Genomic DNA, 18472 nt, shown 5'->3' with positions numbered 1-18472 from the left:
CCCCACTGCATCATGAGACCACCTGAGTCAGGCTGGTCAAGGGGTCTGAGAAGACTCCAGAGCACACTGTACTCGTTCTGATCCTCTTTCCCCCACCCAGCTCTTGGTGCCCCATCAGTGCTGCCACAGGCTCCGCAGCGATCACTACTCCAGCTTATGAATGGCCCACATTCAGTTTAGCTGAGTAAGATAAAGCCAGGCACTGATAAAATGAAACAAGTTTTTCTGAAGGATGTGGGTATAAGTATGGAAATGTCAGTCCTTATTTGAAATGTATGACTCTCGAGACATTCAAGTCTCTGCGTCCTCCCCCAGCAGGTGGTCGTTTGGCATAAGATGTTCCCCTGTCCTTGTCCATCACTGGAGAAAGAGGTCAGGGTTCTGGACACTTGAAGTGTGTCCCAGCCTGTCTCCTCTCTGTCATTACACAAATATTAGTGCCTTGGCAGACCTGCAATCTGCATGTGGCATTGAGTAGACACAGGTGACCCAGTGACTTGGGGGAGCCCATTACTGAAGTCATAGCACTCACATTCATTGGAAGCCTGGAGCTGGGACATCAGGAGCCCTTCACATCTAGTGTGAGGTGTTGTGAGGAAAATGGAGACAGACTGGTCAAGCTCCCTCACCTCGTAACTGACCAAGCGTTATAACTGGCTCAGCCTGTTATAAATACGTTAATTGTGTGTGTGAACCCAGGTGTTCCTCAGTTATCTGACTCTAGTATAAAGGACAGCGGCTCTGATACCACTAGGAGGCTAGGAGCAGAGCTCACGTCTGAATAAAGCATGTCAAACTTGCTGGCAGCTCCCAGAATCTTTTCCCAATTACCTAGCTCATGACCTGCATATGGGGGAACTATGACCAAGCCTGAATATGAGGGGTTTGTGACCCAGTCTGCCCAGAATGGGTTTGAAGGATCTGTGACCAGCCAAACAGGTGTTGTCTGTCAACAGACAGAGTGGAGGAGTAGGCTCCATGAACAAGACCAGCCTCTGCACAGGTACAGAACGCAAACAGAGAGCTTGTCCAAAGTCACACCAGCACTGAGTGGGGCAGCTAGAACTAGTGAAAAGAGGAGAATTTGAGGTGATTTATTTTTCTGGGTGTAGATAGGACTCAAGTCTAGACAAAACCTAAGGCTTTTCCTAATATAAATCTTGGTTTGTGTTTTGTGCAAAGGGCCCCTGGCAATTTACAAAATGAGACTAATCTTTAGTTTTTGAACTCGTAGGGGAGTTGCCACCATCACAGATCGCTCTTGGCCAGCCTCCGGCTCCTCCTGGCTGAAGATGACACCTTTTGGCTTCAGGAGGATCCTGAACTGGTTAAAGGAGGAGTACAACAACCCTCCAATTTATGTAACAGAGAATGGAGTGTCCCAGCGGGGAGAAGACCTCAGCGACACCGCAAGGATCTACTACCTCCGCAGTTACATCAACGAGGCCCTCAAAGGTATGGCAGGCCCACCCCTCGCTCTCCCGCCCCTTCCTCGACATGCCTGTGCTGTTGCAAACATCTGCCAACTCCCACAGGAGGGTAGAACTGCATCCCCCAGCCACAGTAACAAGACGATGATAAGGCTTGTCGCTCCTGTTGGGTTTAAGCCTTTCCTTGGGGCTGCAGTTTTTCCTTCCTAGATCTAAGCTCAGCAAGCAAGTGCAGTTGCCCTACAACAGCTGAACTTCAGTTCCTGCTCTGAGTCATCTGTTCCCCTTGATCCTCCCTAATGTCTGGTGTCTCTGAACAGCAGCGCCCTCCTGAGGACGGCCTGGGCAGGAGCCAGGAGGAATAGGCTGGCTGCTTGTCTGTAGTGTCGTTTGTTCAGGGAAAAGCAAAAGGTTGAGACTTCATGTGTTTTTCTTTCATCTTATTATTTATGCAAGTTAAAGCGCTCTGGTAAGAGAATTCTTGCTACTGTGAAATAAAAACACATAGATCTAAGAAGTCACGTAAATGGTTAAAAAGCTTACCAAGGGTAGCAAAAGTATCATTGTGAATCAATCTATATTCAGTAAATAAAATTTCATTATTAGTTGTAAAAAAGAAAAAGAAATACCATGAGACCCTCAGTTGAGCCCTAACAACTTGGGATGGGACAATGAGAGTAAGAGAACGGAAAGCCACGCTGAATAAGAGAACGGGCAACGTGCTGGCCAAGGGAAGCGATTTGAAAATTCTATCCCAGCAAAAGTCTTTTCCGGGGCCGGCCCGTGGCTCACTCGGGAGAGTGTGGTGATGATAACACCAAGGCCACGGGTTGGCATCCCATATAGGGATGGCCGGTTAGCTCACTTGGGAGAGCGTGTTGCTGACAACACCAAGTCAAGGGTTAAGATCCCCTTACCGGTCATCTTTTAAAAAAAAAAAAAAGTCTTTTCCATCTAAGGGCTTCTTATTTGCTATAAGGAGAAGCACTAACATTCTAAGCACTAACCAAGACCAATATCCTGAGGTGCACAGAGGAGTGTAATCCTGGTGGGATTAGCTTAGTCTACCCATGTTCCATATTCTCACTCAGGGCTGAGCCTTTCTAGAAAGATGCTGGTGGCTCTGCAGCTTGAGCCACAGATGACCTGCTAATAACCAGAGCATGCATAGCAGGAGGCAGCTCTCTCAAAGAACTAAAGCCGAAGCCCACCTTGAGAGCTCTGGGCAGACCTGGCTTCAGTAGGCCTGGCAGAAAGTTGTCTTACGAGACGAGGAAGGCTCATGACCAGACCTCTGTGTTTGGGCAGCTGTGCAGGATAACGTGGACCTTCGAGGATACACAGTTTGGAGTGTGATGGACAACTTCGAATGGGCTTCAGGCTTCGCTGAGAGGTTTGGTCTGCATTTTGTGAACTACACTGACCCTTCTCTGCCAAGGATCCCCAAAGCATCAGCCAAGTTCTACGCCTCTGTAGTCCGGTGCAACGGCTTCCCTGACCCTGCTGCAGGGTCTCACGCTTGTCTCAACCAGCCAGAAGGTGAGATGCGGCCTGGGGAGGAACTAAAGCCAAAGGGTGAGGGGTGAGAGGAAGGGGCTCTTTCAGTCTGTTTTCTTCTGGCTTATTACCCTCCTTTCTGCCCCTCCATCCTCTCCATTCATTCAACCAGTATTTATTTCCACTGAATGCTGCAGACAGTCTTGGGATGGAACAAAGGACACTTAGTGTCGATGGTTGCACCTAGAACACTAGGATCCCAGAGCCCAGTATGAGAATGAGCAAGTCCAGATTCTTCTTCCAGCCCTACCACTAACTGGCTGTGCAACCTTAGGCAAGAAACTTGGCAAAAGCTTCTGGGCAGTTGCAAAGATCAAATGAAAGGCTGCAAAAGTGCAGTGGCCTGCACAATGCAGGTGCCCAGTATTTGTTGAATGACTGAAAGTATAAATTCCTATACAAACGTGAAAGTCAGTTATCCAATGTAGATTATATTCTAGTTGCTGAGAGACATGTTTAAAAATAGCGCTGCCTAACTTCATGCACAGGTGCTAACACAGTGAGGGGATGGGCACCTTCACCTTGGCAGCACACTCACACTGGCTGTGCAGACTTAGGGTGCTGTGGGGTACAGCTTGGGCCTCATCTTGGGTCACCATGACTAAATCAGCACTTGTGCGTGAACCCCCTGTCGTCCTCTCCTAGATGCTGGACCCAATGTCAGCCCTGTGAGAGAAGAGGAGGTTCAGTTCCTGGGGCTAACGCTCGGCTCAGCGGAAGCGCAGACGGCTTTGTACATACTTTTTTCTCTCGTGCTTCTTGGAGTCTGTGGCTTGGCATTTCTGTCATACAAATACTGCAGGCACTCCAAGCAAGGGAAAACACAGGCAAGCCAACAGGAATTGAGCACCATTTCTTCATTCTGACCCACACGTTACCACTCCTCCAGATCTGCGAGGCAGGCCTAGGTTCCTTATATATACCTTTGCTGGCCGCAAAATTCCTTGGTATGAATTCCTTAGGATTCTGCCCATACCGGATTCTCCATAAAATCCTTCTGCACTGTAAGAGATGACTTCGGTCTTGAAGGATTTTGAGTTCCTGATTAGAATGGGAATGTCTTGCCCCAGTATTGGAAGCGCATTGGGGCATTAGAGGAGCCTGCAGGTGGCTCTGGTGGACATGTGCAAATGTTGGTCTAGTGGTCGTGTGAATCACCTAGTTGAACTTGAGCCGGCTGTTATAAGTTTCAGAGTTTTTAAGGTGGAACAGTGAGTAAAAACCACAGCAATCCTTTGTGAAGAAGAAAGCCACTCTTTCATGCAGATGTACTGCAGTGTCATCTCTTGCCTTCTCCTCAAGCTTCCTCCTAGCCTTGCATCTTGTGTTTCTCAGAAAATAAAAACTATACTGTGAACAGTGTCCTGTCTCTTACGGTTGCTGCCCCTTGAGAAAGTAGATTCAACAGAAGTTATAGTCACAAAAGCCATTTGGGGCTACTAAGTTTCCCACCACACCAAGGCTTTCTGTTTATATTATATTCCCTGAGGCAGATACAATAACATGCAGAAAAACATGGCCTTTGAATAATCCTTCATTCCCCACCCCAAACACCCCCACTGCCACCTTCTAAGATGTTGTCCCTCACTCTCCCAACTATCAGGTGACTTTTAAGGAACCCAGCATGACCTTCAAGGTCCACATGATCTGACCTTGTTTCATTTGACCTATTTCCCTCTTCTCCTCCCAGTTTGTGGTAATTCTGAACTGCATGGAGGTCCTTGACTATCCCTTATCACTTATGTCTTTGCAAATGCTATTCCTTCTGCCTAGGATGCCCTTTCTTCTGAAAATTCCTTCAAGTCTCTGCTTTAAAAATGTACTTCCTCCTCTGGATGGCTTCCCTGTACTCCCCAAGAATATTCCTTCTTCTTCTTTGCTTGCAAATATCTCCCATTGTACGTGACCACATAATACTGAAATTGCATATTTCTATGCTATCAGCTTCTTCAAGGACCATGCCTAACTGTCTTTGCAAGCATATTTTGGAGACAGCAATGGAAAGCACATCTGCTTCATTCACAAAACACAGCCAGAGCAGTGATAGGAGCAAAGAAACATGTGGTCTTTATCAACCCCCTTGAACATGCTAAGAGACAATCTCAGTATGAAACACTTAACTTATTTGGTCCATATATTGTTTCTAGATAAGCTGGGAAAATGTTTTTTAAAATAAAGCACAATTTTTGACTGGCTTTAAAAAAGTAATCATGCTTGAAATTTTTCTCATAAAATCATTCCTTACCTGAATTATTATGTCTACAGAAAATTCCTATCAAAACATTCCACCACCATGAGTCCCAACCTGGCAGTCAGGAACTTGTGGTGCACAAGCATTTTTCTCCATCAATAATAGGAAAAGTTTTTCAGATGGGGTTGGAGATGGTTCTAAAACTGATATTAAAGACATTTCTCAGGCAGAAAGATTCACATTGTTATCTGTCAATTATATCTAAATTAATCTCAAAATTCAATATAACTTTTTTGGGGGGACACTGACAAAATAATATAGTTTTACATATTAAATAAATAGTTATTAAAGTAGTTTGATAACAGAGAGCAAATGTAATAATAAAGGAAGAGAGAGCCTAGACATAGACCCAACTGCATATGGGAATAGAGCATGTAACAAAGGTGGCATGCCAAATTGGAAGGAAAGATGGATGACCCCATAAATGGTGGCTGGTCAACAGTTTAGTTCTCCCACATTTAGGGAGAGAGCCAGATCCCTTCCTTGGATACCAGATTTAAACATTAATAAAGGAAACCATGAGAGTACTAGGACGCAACAAAATTAATTTCTGAAGTGGGAAAAGTATTTATGAGTAAGATTCAAGACCCAGAGGCCATAAAGAAAAACACTAATAAATTTGACCTCATAAGTGTTGTGGCAAAAAATTATCATCAACATACTCATCAAGGGATAAACAGGGAGAAAATATTTATAGCATTTGCTAGGAAATGGCTGATTTTCTTAATGCTCATGGAGTTCTTTTAAATCAATGGAAAATATGAAAATTGCCAAAGAATACCAACAGGCAGTTCCCAGAATAAGTCAAAATGACAAATAATGTTAAAAGATACTCAGCTTCATTTGTGATAAATATATGCTTATAAAATACATGGTTTTTGAGTTCTGGTCAAGATGGTGGAATAGACAGTCCCCACCATCACTGTCTCCCAGAAATCAACCAATTTACAACTGTATAAAAAAGCAACAACAGCCAAGCTGGGGCCACTGGAGCACAGGGGAAGAAGAGGAGAGACCTACAGAGTGCATGAAAGTGGGAGAAGCCATGATGAGAGAAAGAAAAAACTGCTCTAACCGTTTTGTGCCATGGCCGCTTTAAGGCTGGAACTGCTTAGCACACAGAGCGGGAGCTGGCAAAAGGTGCAGCTGTGCCCTTCAGATGGAGTTGCTTGGAGGCAGCAGGGGCAAAGAGGGCCTTGGTGGCCCCCAAGCCAGCAAGACCACTAATAGGGTTCCCATGGACCCACATAGGAGTGATGAGCCACAACAACTGAAAAAATGGAGCCATTCAGAGGCCGGTGAGTCATCGCAAGGGACTGGTGCATGGCCTGTCCCATGGGAAGTGTTTACAGCATGGGTAGTGGGGGAGATGAGCCCCCTGGGGCATAGCAAGGACAGCTGATTGGCACCCCAATCAACACAGGACCACTCAGAGGAGACTGGTGAGGAATACAGAATTCCATGGGGTGCAGTTTGATGAAAAACTCAGGCCCAGATCAGAGTTACTATACAACGAAATACATCAAGTCTCTGGAGAGCCAGAAGTACCTATAAAGTCAATCATTATAACCTGTGCTACACAACTAGCCTTCCCTAGGGAAACAGCAATTTAGCTAAAACACACAGCTAAAATACTGGTCCCAACAGGAAGTTTCTCCATTTTGGAAGTAATCAAAAGACAAAAAAATTAGTTCTGGCTCAGATATACCGCCAGCTCCTCGGGTCTGCCCAGGGAGCTGGGGACCAGAGCCCCCTCCCCTCAACCAGGCACATCACCAGTGCCTTGGGGCATGCCTGGGACCTGAGGCATGAGGCTGGGGACTGGACCACCTCCCACAATGTGGCACACTGCGCCAGCACCTCAGGGCCCACCTGGGGTCCCAAGTCATGGATCCAGGGACCAGAGCCCCCTCCCACAACCAGGCACAATGCACCAGCACCTCAGGGGCTGCCATGGGACCCGAGGCATGGATCTGGGGACCAAACCCCACCACAACCAGGCACACCACCAGCACCAAGGAGCATGCCAAAGACATCACCTCCATGTGGGTGGCCCACCACAGCCACCACAATAACCATGGCTGTTGTGAAAGCAGCTAAACAACACAACTGCCACACAGATGGTCTTCCAGCCACTGGAGTGCATTTACACAAGGAGAGTCACCAGCAGAAGTAAAGAAAAGAAGAGGATGTCTCTTTCCACAAAGCCCATTCCAGAGTGACAGAAAAAGCATCAGCTCTACAATAATATTGGGGGACCTGATCACACCTCTTAGCATTGGACAGATCATTTAGGCAACAAATCAACAGAGTAACCATCATTCTTTCACAGGGAGAGAAGAAAAATAGGGTAATTAGAGGGGGGAGGGGGAGGGGGAAGGGGTGAGATTGAATGAGGGGCATAAAGAATAAGTATGATTTGTAACAATATATGTGCTAGTAATATTGATTTGATCAACATATCTCAACGTTGAAACCAAAAAATATGTATGATCAATTTTGATTCAATAAAAATTAAAAATAAAAAGAATAAAAAATAAAAATTAAAAATAAAAAAATAAAATTCATGGTTTTTCACCTATTATGTTGAGAAAGATGAAAAAATGTGGCAATACAGTGTTGGCAGGGGTGTGGGGAAAGCAACATTCTTATACACTGCTGGTGGGGGTTCAACTTCATATAGCCTGGAGAGGAGGCAATTTGGCAGCATCATTCATAATCCAAACTGCAGACACCCTTTGACTCAGAAAGTTTATAAACATATCCTACAGGTTTATTTTCACAATAAGAATATACCCACCCACCCCACAAGAATATTTACTGTAGCAATGTTTGGAATAGAAAACAAAAACAAAATTGAAATAACCACTGAATGCCACCAGAGCATGGATAATAAATTAAGGAATTTCATCAAGAATGTTGTGCGGCCATTAATAAGAATGAGGTAGCTCTGTGTTGATAGAGAAAGATCTTCAAGACTGTATAAGTAAAAAAGCAAGGTACAGGGTAGTATATGTAGTATGATCCCATTTATTTAAAAAATAAAGGCTACATACTTATTTATATATGCATTAAAATGTTCTGAAAATTACACAATGAAGCTGCTCTTAACTGATTCACAAGTGAACCCAAAGACCCCAAATCAGCAATCACTGTGAAACCTGCTTCCCAAAGCGTCTTTGTAAACAAGAAAATATCAAGTTTCTCTAACTATCAAGTAAAAAAGGAATCTTTTAAAATTTCCGTATAAGATTAAATAGTTTCAAGGCAGGATTAAAAATATTCCTGCTTACCCATTAACCATTAATTCATATAACCTTTAGGAAGAGCAGCATATAAGACTATGATTTGACAATTACTGCATTATTAAAAATACTAAACTAGAAACTAGAGTCAGAAATTTCTATCTGATTATTAGGCCAACTTGTAAAAAAATGACATTTAGTAGACACCTACTTATGCAGAATCCAGGCTCAGTACATAGTCATAAAATGAGCTGAAGCTCTTGTCCAGCTGGAGCTTATTATCCCTATGGCATAGGAAGACAAAAGCAGAAGTGACAGATGGAAACACTCATGTATCAAAATACCAGTAAAAAAATAGGAACCCTTAGAATGATCAGACCTAAAGTTGCTGATGATTTCAGAGATCCAGAAAAAGCTTTACCTATAGATTGTAATTTTTATGGATACAAATAAGTTGGTCAGGTGATCAAAAATTTCAACCCACAATTCCAAATGTTTGCGTAATTTTAGCTTTGATTCAAATTAGTGAAATTCCTGAAAACCATTGTCTTTCCTTAATGAAATGCTACTTGAAAAATAAGAACAAGCCTTTCCACTCTGACAGTGAAGTCCTCTGCAGGTCTCTGATTTGAATATCTACTAGGCTCCTGAGAGGGAGTGGCATGGCCTGAATTTTCTCCTCTTTAGTTATTAAATAAAAAGAAAGAAGAAGAATACGGCATTTAATGCAATTTTTTAAAAGTATAAATCTTCTGGGTTATGATATCTATTAATAATTTTATTTCTTTAATGTTCTATATTTCCCCTAAGAACAGAAAAAAAGAAATGAGCTGCTGCTAATCCTGGAGTTTGGTTCTGGAAGATATAGTGTATAAGTGGAAATAAGGCAGTTACCCAGTTGAAGACGACCAGGTAAAGGTCAGAGGTAAAATAGGAAGAGATATCAATCTTGCCGGAGGCATGCCTGGCCATGTGTAAGCTTCAATGTACAGCAGTGCTGTCCAATACCATCGCCACTAGCATTTAAAATGAGACTACCACGGGTGAGCAACTAAATTTTTAATTGTATAAAAAATTTTTTAAAAAGATAAACGATCACAATAGTTTGTTGAACTTTCAAAGCAAGAGAACAAAACTGAGGCCACCAGAGGTGGGAAAGGGGGAGAAGGAGGGAGGATTAGCAAGAAATTGGTAAAGGACCACAAAAAAATGATTACATTGTGTAAGGTTGAATATACAAATTATCCAGATTTGAGCATTACATATTGATATTCAATGCTACCCCACAGATATGTTCAATCATCTTTCAATTTAAAAATTTTAAAAATAATATAAAAATTAAAACTTTCAACACACATAAAGTAAATATTCTAAGTGACAAGAAAAATAGTTAAATTTTTAATTGTAGTTAATTTTAATTAAAATACCCACATGCGGCTGTGGCTACAGTATTGAACAGCATAACTCTAGAAGCCAAGTTTGATCCAGAGTGTGATCTAGACCCACATTGGTTCAAGGAATCTGCTTCTGCTGTCCAAAGTGACTCCTTAGAGAGTTTCTTTATATGTATCCTAGTATTCTTGGAAGGATTCCTGAATGATGGAATTTTCTCCTGGCCCATTCTAGAGGATACTTATGGCCTGGTACTTCCTCTTAGAACCTCTGTAACTTCCTTCCTTACTACTCGCCGCCAACCTGATTCTTCTTTACAGTTATGATCTTTGGAAGAGTTAAGGACCATGGAGCCACAAAGCCTGAGTCCAAGTCCCATTCCGTCACTTCAGGAAGTTACTTAATCTCTCTGTGCCTCATCTGCAAAATGGGGACAGTAACCTCATAGGGTTGTTATGAAAAATATATGTTCATTCAAGTGAAATGCTTAGAACTTTCCTGAGACTGACACATAGTAAGTGCTTTAATGATTACAGCCGTAAAATAAATAATCAGTATTACTAAGTACAGCCAGTGGTGCACATCTTTTCCTACCCATGCATTCAGTGGAATCACCTAGGTAGCTTGAAATCAGCCATAGTAAGAGTATTTACACCATGGAAATTAGCAAATATTACAAAGAAAGGCTCGTTTTGAAGCTTCCACAGAGCCTTTTGTTAAACATGTACCAGCACACCAGTGAATGCAACCCTTGGATAAGAAGTGGTAACCACTGGCAGTCAGTGTGTGTTCAGTAGGAAATTAACCACCTTTCTCTTTAGTGAATAAAATGAATGACAAGGACATAATGCACCTTGATACCAGCAACAAATTTAACAAAATTTTTGAAGATAACCTGGGGACAAGCTGTGGAGAAAATTTGCTGAATAGCAATACAGTTAAGTGAATGTATGACCCATAATCAAAGAGAAATGGATGGATGTCACACAGAGGAAGACTTCCAGAGGTATGCCACAGAGTTCTCTGCTTTCGGCATTTTATAAATGACTTGAAGATGTAGCATGTACATTTGTAACTTTATGGGTGACCCCTAATTGGATGAAATAGCTTACTAACAGTCATATTTAACTGTGAATTACTGAATGAAAAGTTCTGGATTGAGGGGAAAAAAGGGCTCAATAAGTAAACTAATAAAACCCAAACATAATGAAAATTTATCAGAGGAAGTTTTGCCTTTAGGTTTAAAAAGTCAACTGGATTATCAGGCATAAAGGTACCTCCTGATGGAAATGTACATCATCACCTATAAAGTAATCTTACCAGAAAAGAATAAGAAAGAACCTGAATCCGAATAAGCCTGTAGCTTTAATTTCAATTTAAAGAAAATAAAGAGAATGGAGAATATTTACATAATGACATGGGGATACAGCAAAATCCAGACCGTGGGAAACTATAAGACACATTACCAATAAGAGTGAGAATCAACATATTAAATTAAAAGATCTATCAACTAATAGCAATATATTGAACTCTAATTCAAACTAACTGGAAAAAAAATAATGTAGTATAAATATTGGCAAGATAATTGATGATAAAAAGGAATTAATTTTAAATTGTCTAGCTTTCTTTTTTTTGTCTTTTTGTCTTTTGGTGACCAGCTGCACCGCGCTCAGCCAGTGAGTGCACTGGCCATCCTTATGTAGGATCTGAACCTGCAGCGGGAGCACTGCTGCGCTCCCAGCGCCGCACTCTCCCGAGTGCTCCACGGGGTCGGCCCTAAATTGTCTAGCTTTGATAATGGATAATGGAAGTGTGAATTATTTTGTAAGTTATCATCTTTTAGATATTGACATTTGTAAAGATGAACACATATAATGCTTGAGATTTCCTTCAAGATAATCTGGGAGAGGTGGTGGTGTAAGGATATAGATAACAAAAATTGAGCAAATATTGACAATTATTGAAGTTGGATGATGAGTATATTGAGTTCATTATTCTATTCTCTTCACTTTCCAATGTGCTTGCAAATTTTCATAATAAAAGTTTGTTTTAAAAAGGCCAGTATATATAATTTTTTAAAAGTCCTTCCTTTTATTTTAAAGATACATATCAAAATATTTATGCGTGAGGAACAGCCAGTTAGCTCACTTGGGAGAGCATAGTGCTGATGACACCAAGTCAAGGGTTAAGATCCCCTTACCCGTCATCTCTTAAAATATATGCTTAAATATTTATGAGTATAATGATATAATACCCAGGATTTGTTCCAAATAATACATGGCCAGGAGAAAAGGAGTGGGGTGCACAGTTGAAAACAATATTGGCCAAGAAGAAGATAGGAAATGAGTTCATGGGCTTTCTTACACTATTTTCTCCAGTTATACATACATTGAAATATTCGTAGTGAATAATTTTTTTAAAATCTACAAAGAACTGACATGAGAGGTGCTACTCACCTCAAATAAGACAGAGCTTACAGTTTGATTCTAACCAAGTTAATTGCCTTCTAAAACAAAGACATGAACATTCTTTGCAGGCTTGTGATGGAATCCAGAGTGTCTACAACAATGTGCAAGATAAAACCCAAACATTTTTGACATATGAACAAACAGGAAAATCTGACCCTTTCTCAAGAGAAAAGTACAATCCACAGAAGCTAACCCTGATATAAGGCAGATACTGAAATGGTCAGACAAGGACATTAAAGCAGCCATTATAACTCAATGAGATAAAAGGAAAATATGCTTGACATGAATTAAAAGATAACAAAACAATAAAATGTGAACAAAGAGTACTTAGGAACTCTGTGAATATTTACAACTTCTTTTCTATGTCAAAATAAAAAGTTGTAATAATAATGAGAAGACAAAATAGAAATCCTAGAACTAAAAATGTATTACCTAATTTTATCCAAAATAAAGAAATTCACTGGATGGACTTAACAGCAGAATGGAGATGATAAAGAGTCAGTCAATTTACAGATCAACAGAATTATGCAATCTGAAGAAGAGAAAAATGATTTAAAAAATGAACCTGTGGGACAATATCATGAAGCCTAATTTCAGCAAGTTAGGAGAAAAGGGGACAGAAAAATATTTGAAGAGATGTCAAAACTTCCCAAATTTGGTGAAAGTCATACATTATGGTTCAAGAAACTCAACAAAAATCTTCCTAAATTTGGTGAGAGTAGCTAGAGAAAAAGAACATATACCATACAGGGGAAGCAGAATTTACAGAGACTAACCAGAAACTTTGGAGGCAAGAGGACAGTGGAACACCTTTAGAGTGCTGAAAAAAAAGTAACTGCAAACCCAAAATTTTATATCCAGCAAAAGTATCCACCCCATACAGGCTAGCTACCAAAAACAAACAAAAGTATCCTTCCAGAATGAAGATGAAACAAAGACATTTTCAGATAAAAGAAAGTGTAGAGGGTTAACATCTTGTGGTATGTTCTGCTAAGAGGACAGCCATGACCTCTGGGTGAAAAGACCTGAATCAGACCTTCCCATAGACGTCCTGGGCTACCCCATGGTCATCTATGTTTCTCACCCGAATGAATGAATGTATGTCAGATGCGTCCGTTACCCCTTTGGAGAGTCAGTCTCTGTTCGGTGGAGTATAGTTCCTCACGCAGGACACCACTTGTCACTATCCTCTCAGTGACGGAGATGCAAGGATTACTCAAAGCCCAAATACTTGAAAGCAATGAAAGAATAAAACTTCTTAAAGAAAACATAGGAGAAACACTTCAGGAAATAGGACTGGGCACAGACTTCATGAATACGACCCCAAAAGCACAGGCAACCAAAGGAAAAATAAACAAATGGGATTATATCAAACTAAAAAGCTTCTGCACAGCAAAAGAAACAATTAACAGAGTTAAAAGACAACCAACAGAGTGGGAGAAAATATTTGCAAAATATACATCTGACAAAGGATTAATATCCAGAATATATAAGGAACTCAAACAACTTTACAAGAAGAAAACAAGCAACCCAATTCAAAAATGGGCAAAAGAGCTAAGTAGGCATTTCTCTAAGGAAGATATACAAATGGCCAACAGACATATGAAAAAATGCTCAACATCACTCAGCATCCGGGAAATGCAAATCAAAACCACATTGAGATACCATCTAACCCCAGTTAGGATGGCTAAAATCCAAAAGACTATGAACGATAAATGCTGGCGAGGCTGCGGAGAAAAAGGAACTCTCATACATTGTTGGTGGGACTGCAAAATGGTGCAGCCTCTATGGAAAATGGTATGGAGGTTCCTTAAACAATTGCAAATAGATCTACCATACGACCCAGCCATCCCACTGTTGGGAATATACCCAGAGGAATGGAAATCATCAAGTCGAAGGTATACCTGTTCCCCAATGTTCATCGCAGCACTCTTTACAATAGCCAAGAGTAGGAACCAGCCCAAATGTCCATCATCAGATGAGTGGATATGGAAAATGTGGTATATCTACAGAATGGAATACTACTCAGCTATAAAAACAAATGAAATACTGCCATTTGCAACAACATGGATGGACCTTGAGAGAATTATATTAAGTGAAACAAGTCAGGCACAGAAAGAGAAATACCACATGTTCTCACTTATTGGTGGGAGCTAAAAATTAATATATAAATTCACACACACACACACACACACACACACACACACCAAAAAAAAAAAAAAAAAAAACTGGGGGGGGGGAGAAGATATAACAACCACAATTACTTGAAGTTGATACGACAAGCAAACAGAAAGGACATTGTTGGGGGGGGGAGAAGATATAACAACCACAATTACTTGAAGTTGATACGACAAGCAAACAGAAAGGACATTGTTGGGGGGGGGAGAAGGGAGGGAGGTTTTGGTGATGGGGAGCAATAATCAGCCACAATGCATATTGACAAAATAAAATTTAAAAAAAAAAAATCCCCTTACCAGTCATCTTTTTTAAAAATAAATAAATAAATAAAATAAAGTGCCTAGGGAAAAAAAAAAAGAAAGCAATGAAAGGCCCAGAGGGACTAAACCAAGCTAACTCCCATAAGAAAGGAGAAAGTCAGTGCAGCCAAAGCAAATAAAAGAAACTCCTAGTCTGGAAAAGAATGTGTTAAACCTCACTGAGGGAAGTCAATTAAAATTCCCACTGCCCCATAATATGGGAGGATGTGTCTCTTATCCTGAAAAGGCTTAGGGAGATTTCTTACCATTCCATGGGATGGCCCATAGAGCCAGGTCAGGGTCACCAAAATGTGGCAAATGTTGAAGCAGAGGCAATAATGAACTACTCAGAGACAATAGCAGTTGTAACCAAGGGATGAGGAGTGACTGTTCACTAAGCTAGTGAAAGCCTAGAGTCAAAGTCCAATGGATGTTTATTATGAAAGTAGTGAGAAAACTAAGCAGACAGGGATAAAGGAGGGGAACCCCCAGGGAAGACCCTTCTGAAATCTTATTTGAATAGACCATGTTGCATACTCCCTTGAGTCCAAGGATACAGCAGTTTCCAACACCTCGTGTTATCATCTTGAGAAACACTGTGTGAAGCATGTCCCTCATGAGTACTGGCTTGTGTGTCTCTTCTAGCTGTGGCCAGAGGTCATGGCCATCCTCTTAGCAGAACATACCACAAGATGTTAACCCTCTACAAAAAAGCTACAAAAAGCCCCCAACACTACAGACCTGTACAATAAGAAAGGAAAAAGCAAACTTTTTAGGCTGAAGGGAAACTATACGAGAGGGAAACAGTTATCTTCACAAAGGAATGAATATGGAAAACAGTACGAAAGTTCCTCAAATGACTACAGACAGAACTACCTGGGCTGGCTGGTTAGCCAGTTGTTACAGCACAGCCTTATAATAGATAGAACTGCCGTACAATCCAGCAATCCCACTGCTGGGTATATGCCCAATGGAATGGAAATCATCATGTCAAAGGGATACCTGCATTCCCATGTTTATCGCAGCTCTATTTACAATAACCAGCCTATGGAGCCAACCTAAATGTCAATTGATAAATGACTAGATAAGGAAAATGTGGTATATATACACAATGGAAATTGCTCTGCCATAAAAAAGAATGGAATTCTTCCATTTGCAGCAATATGGATGAACTTAGAGAAACTTATGTTGAGTGAAATAAGCCAGGCACAGAAAGAGAAATGCCACATGTCTTCACTCATAAGTGGGAGCTAAAAAAAAAACAGCAAAAACAAGTAAAAAAAAAAGAAAGATACAAAAATCACAATAACTTTTTGAACTTTCAAAAGGAGAGAACAGAACTGAGGCCACCAGGGGGGAAAGGGTTTGGGGGAGTTAGCGGGAAATTGGTAAAGGACCACAAGCAATGATTACATTGTGTACAGATGAATGTACTAACTTTCCTATTTGAGCAGCACATATTGCACACAAGTACTGAAATTCAATGCTGTACCCTACAGATACGTACAATCAATTATCTTTCAATAAAAAATTAATTTAAAAAATGGAATGAAGCATTTTGATAACGATAAATATCCAGGTAAATGTATTCTGTTGTAGACGTAAGTGGACTATATCCATTATACAATCCCCCAGTTCTGTATGCATCCAGAATTTGAATGATTTATAGATGTAAAACTTCAAAAGGAGATTGATAGCTGGTCTTCAAATCTTTCATGTGTAACTCCATAAAGCAGTATTAAAGTTAATGAGAAGTTATACGGCATCACATTTCAGTCAATGTAAGGAACAATCCTTCTAAAAACTAGAGCTCTTCAATAACAGAATAGGCTTCCTACCAAGGTAATGAGCTTTATATCATTAAATATATTCAAACAGAGCCTTGATGATTATCTGTCTGGGATGCTGAAGTATGATTGTGTCTCAGGATACTAATATTCTCACTTCTTGATTTACCTAATGCAAAAACAACTCCTTTGTAGTCACACCTCTAATTCAACAGGCACTATTCCATAATTATCTTTTAATTCTAATAAAAAACCACAATACTATTCTCTTAAATACAAATAGCATTTCAGAAGTTATACAAACAATTCCAAATACATTAGTGAACTTGAACCTTTCACAATCCTCTAGGTTGGGAAGAGGTTCATAAAACTACTAAGTGTCATAATGACGTTCCTTGAACCACAGCACAGTACAGAAATTACAAATCAACTGTTCTGGACTGCTGACTGTTTGGGAGGGAAGGGCACATTCACTAATTTCATCCTCTTCTGCTCTTTATCTTCTTCTGCTCTAACTGCACTTTCAACCAAACCCCAACAGATGTCCATCAAGGAAATCATTAAATAAGTTGTGACAGCTATGCTGTGGGATGCAAACAAAAATGAGGTAGAACTAGATGTTCTGAAATGGAAATATCTCCAGGACACATGGAAAAGAAAAGCCAAAAAAATTCTGGGGAAAAGAATGATAAGAAAGGCCTGTCCTATCAGAAGGCAGAAATTACTACACAGGTATAGAAATTAAAAGTGCGGTCTTAGCACAGGAATAGAGAGTCAAACAGTGACAGTCCAGTACAGCTACGTATATACAGATTTTTCTTTTCTGATAAGGTGGCATTTCAAATGGGGCAAGAATGGCCTATACACAAATTTAAAATTCAATATGGGTTAAAGATATGAAGATTAGAAACAAGAATAAAGATATACTTAAGTAGGTTTGACATGGGTTTTTCGAAAAACTGTGATACCAGGTCATGTGTCTTGTAAGACCCTATCATGTTTTAATACCTGATACCCAAACTATTAAGAGTTTTATATCAACAATAGGATAAAATTAATAAAATAGAGAAAGGATATGAGCCTAAATCACAGAAGAAAAACAGATGGCCAATTAACATGAAGAGCTTTACCTCTAAGTAATCAGAAAAATGAGAATGAAATGAGATAGTATTTTCATTCTTCCACGTGTCAAAAATATGAAGTTTTATAACAGGTGTTAGCAAAGCAGAGAGACTGAGGCACACTTCTAAGTGCAGGTAGGATTTCCATTTGAAATAGCCTATTTTGAAAGACTATTTGCATTTCAATGGAATTTTAAATAGTATGCCTGCTGAGTCAGCAGTTTCATTTATTTTTTTTTTATTTTTTTTTTATTTTTTTTATTTTTTTTATTTTTTAAATTTTATTTTGTCGATATACATTGTAGCTGATTATTGCTCCCCATCACCAAAACCTCCCACCCTTCTCCCTCCCCCCTCCCCCCCAACAATGTCCTTTCTGTTTGCTTGTCGTATCAACCTCAAATAATTGTGGTTGTTATATCTTCTCCCCCCCCCCCCCCGGTTTGTGTGTGTGTGTGTGTGTGTGTGTGTGTGTGTGAATTTATATATTAATTTTTAGCTCCCTCAAATAAGTGAGAACATGTGGTATTTCTCTTTCTGTGCCTGACTTGTTTCACTTAATATAAATCTCTCAAGGTCCATCCATGTTGTTGCAAATGGCAGTATTTCATTCGTTTTTATAGCTGAGTAGTATTCCATTCTGTAGATATACCACATTTTCCGTATCCACTCATCTGGTGATGGGCATTTGGGCTGGTTCCAACTCTTGGCTATTGTAAAGAGTGCTGCGATGAACATTGGGGA

At 40.3% G+C, this 18472-nt stretch overlaps 1 protein-coding gene across 1 annotated transcript in view; it reads left to right on the top strand.

Annotated features, from left to right (window-relative positions):
* LOC134389583 (lactase/phlorizin hydrolase) overlaps positions 1–3853 on the top strand; it is a 43048-nt gene extending 39195 nt beyond the window's left edge. The window contains exons 15-17 of the mRNA XM_063113152.1: positions 1235–1455; positions 2739–2969; positions 3633–3853. Coding sequence (XP_062969222.1) covers positions 1235–1455; positions 2739–2969; positions 3633–3853 — 673 coding nt within the window. The remainder of the gene's footprint in view (positions 1–1234; positions 1456–2738; positions 2970–3632) is intronic.
* The last annotated feature ends 14619 nt before the right edge of the window (positions 3854–18472 follow it).

This window comes from Cynocephalus volans, chromosome 1, assembly GCF_027409185.1.
Source record: "Cynocephalus volans isolate mCynVol1 chromosome 1, mCynVol1.pri, whole genome shotgun sequence".
NCBI classification, from domain to species: domain Eukaryota; kingdom Metazoa; phylum Chordata; class Mammalia; order Dermoptera; family Cynocephalidae; genus Cynocephalus; species Cynocephalus volans.
This window is presented reverse-complemented; position numbering and strand designations above follow the sequence as displayed.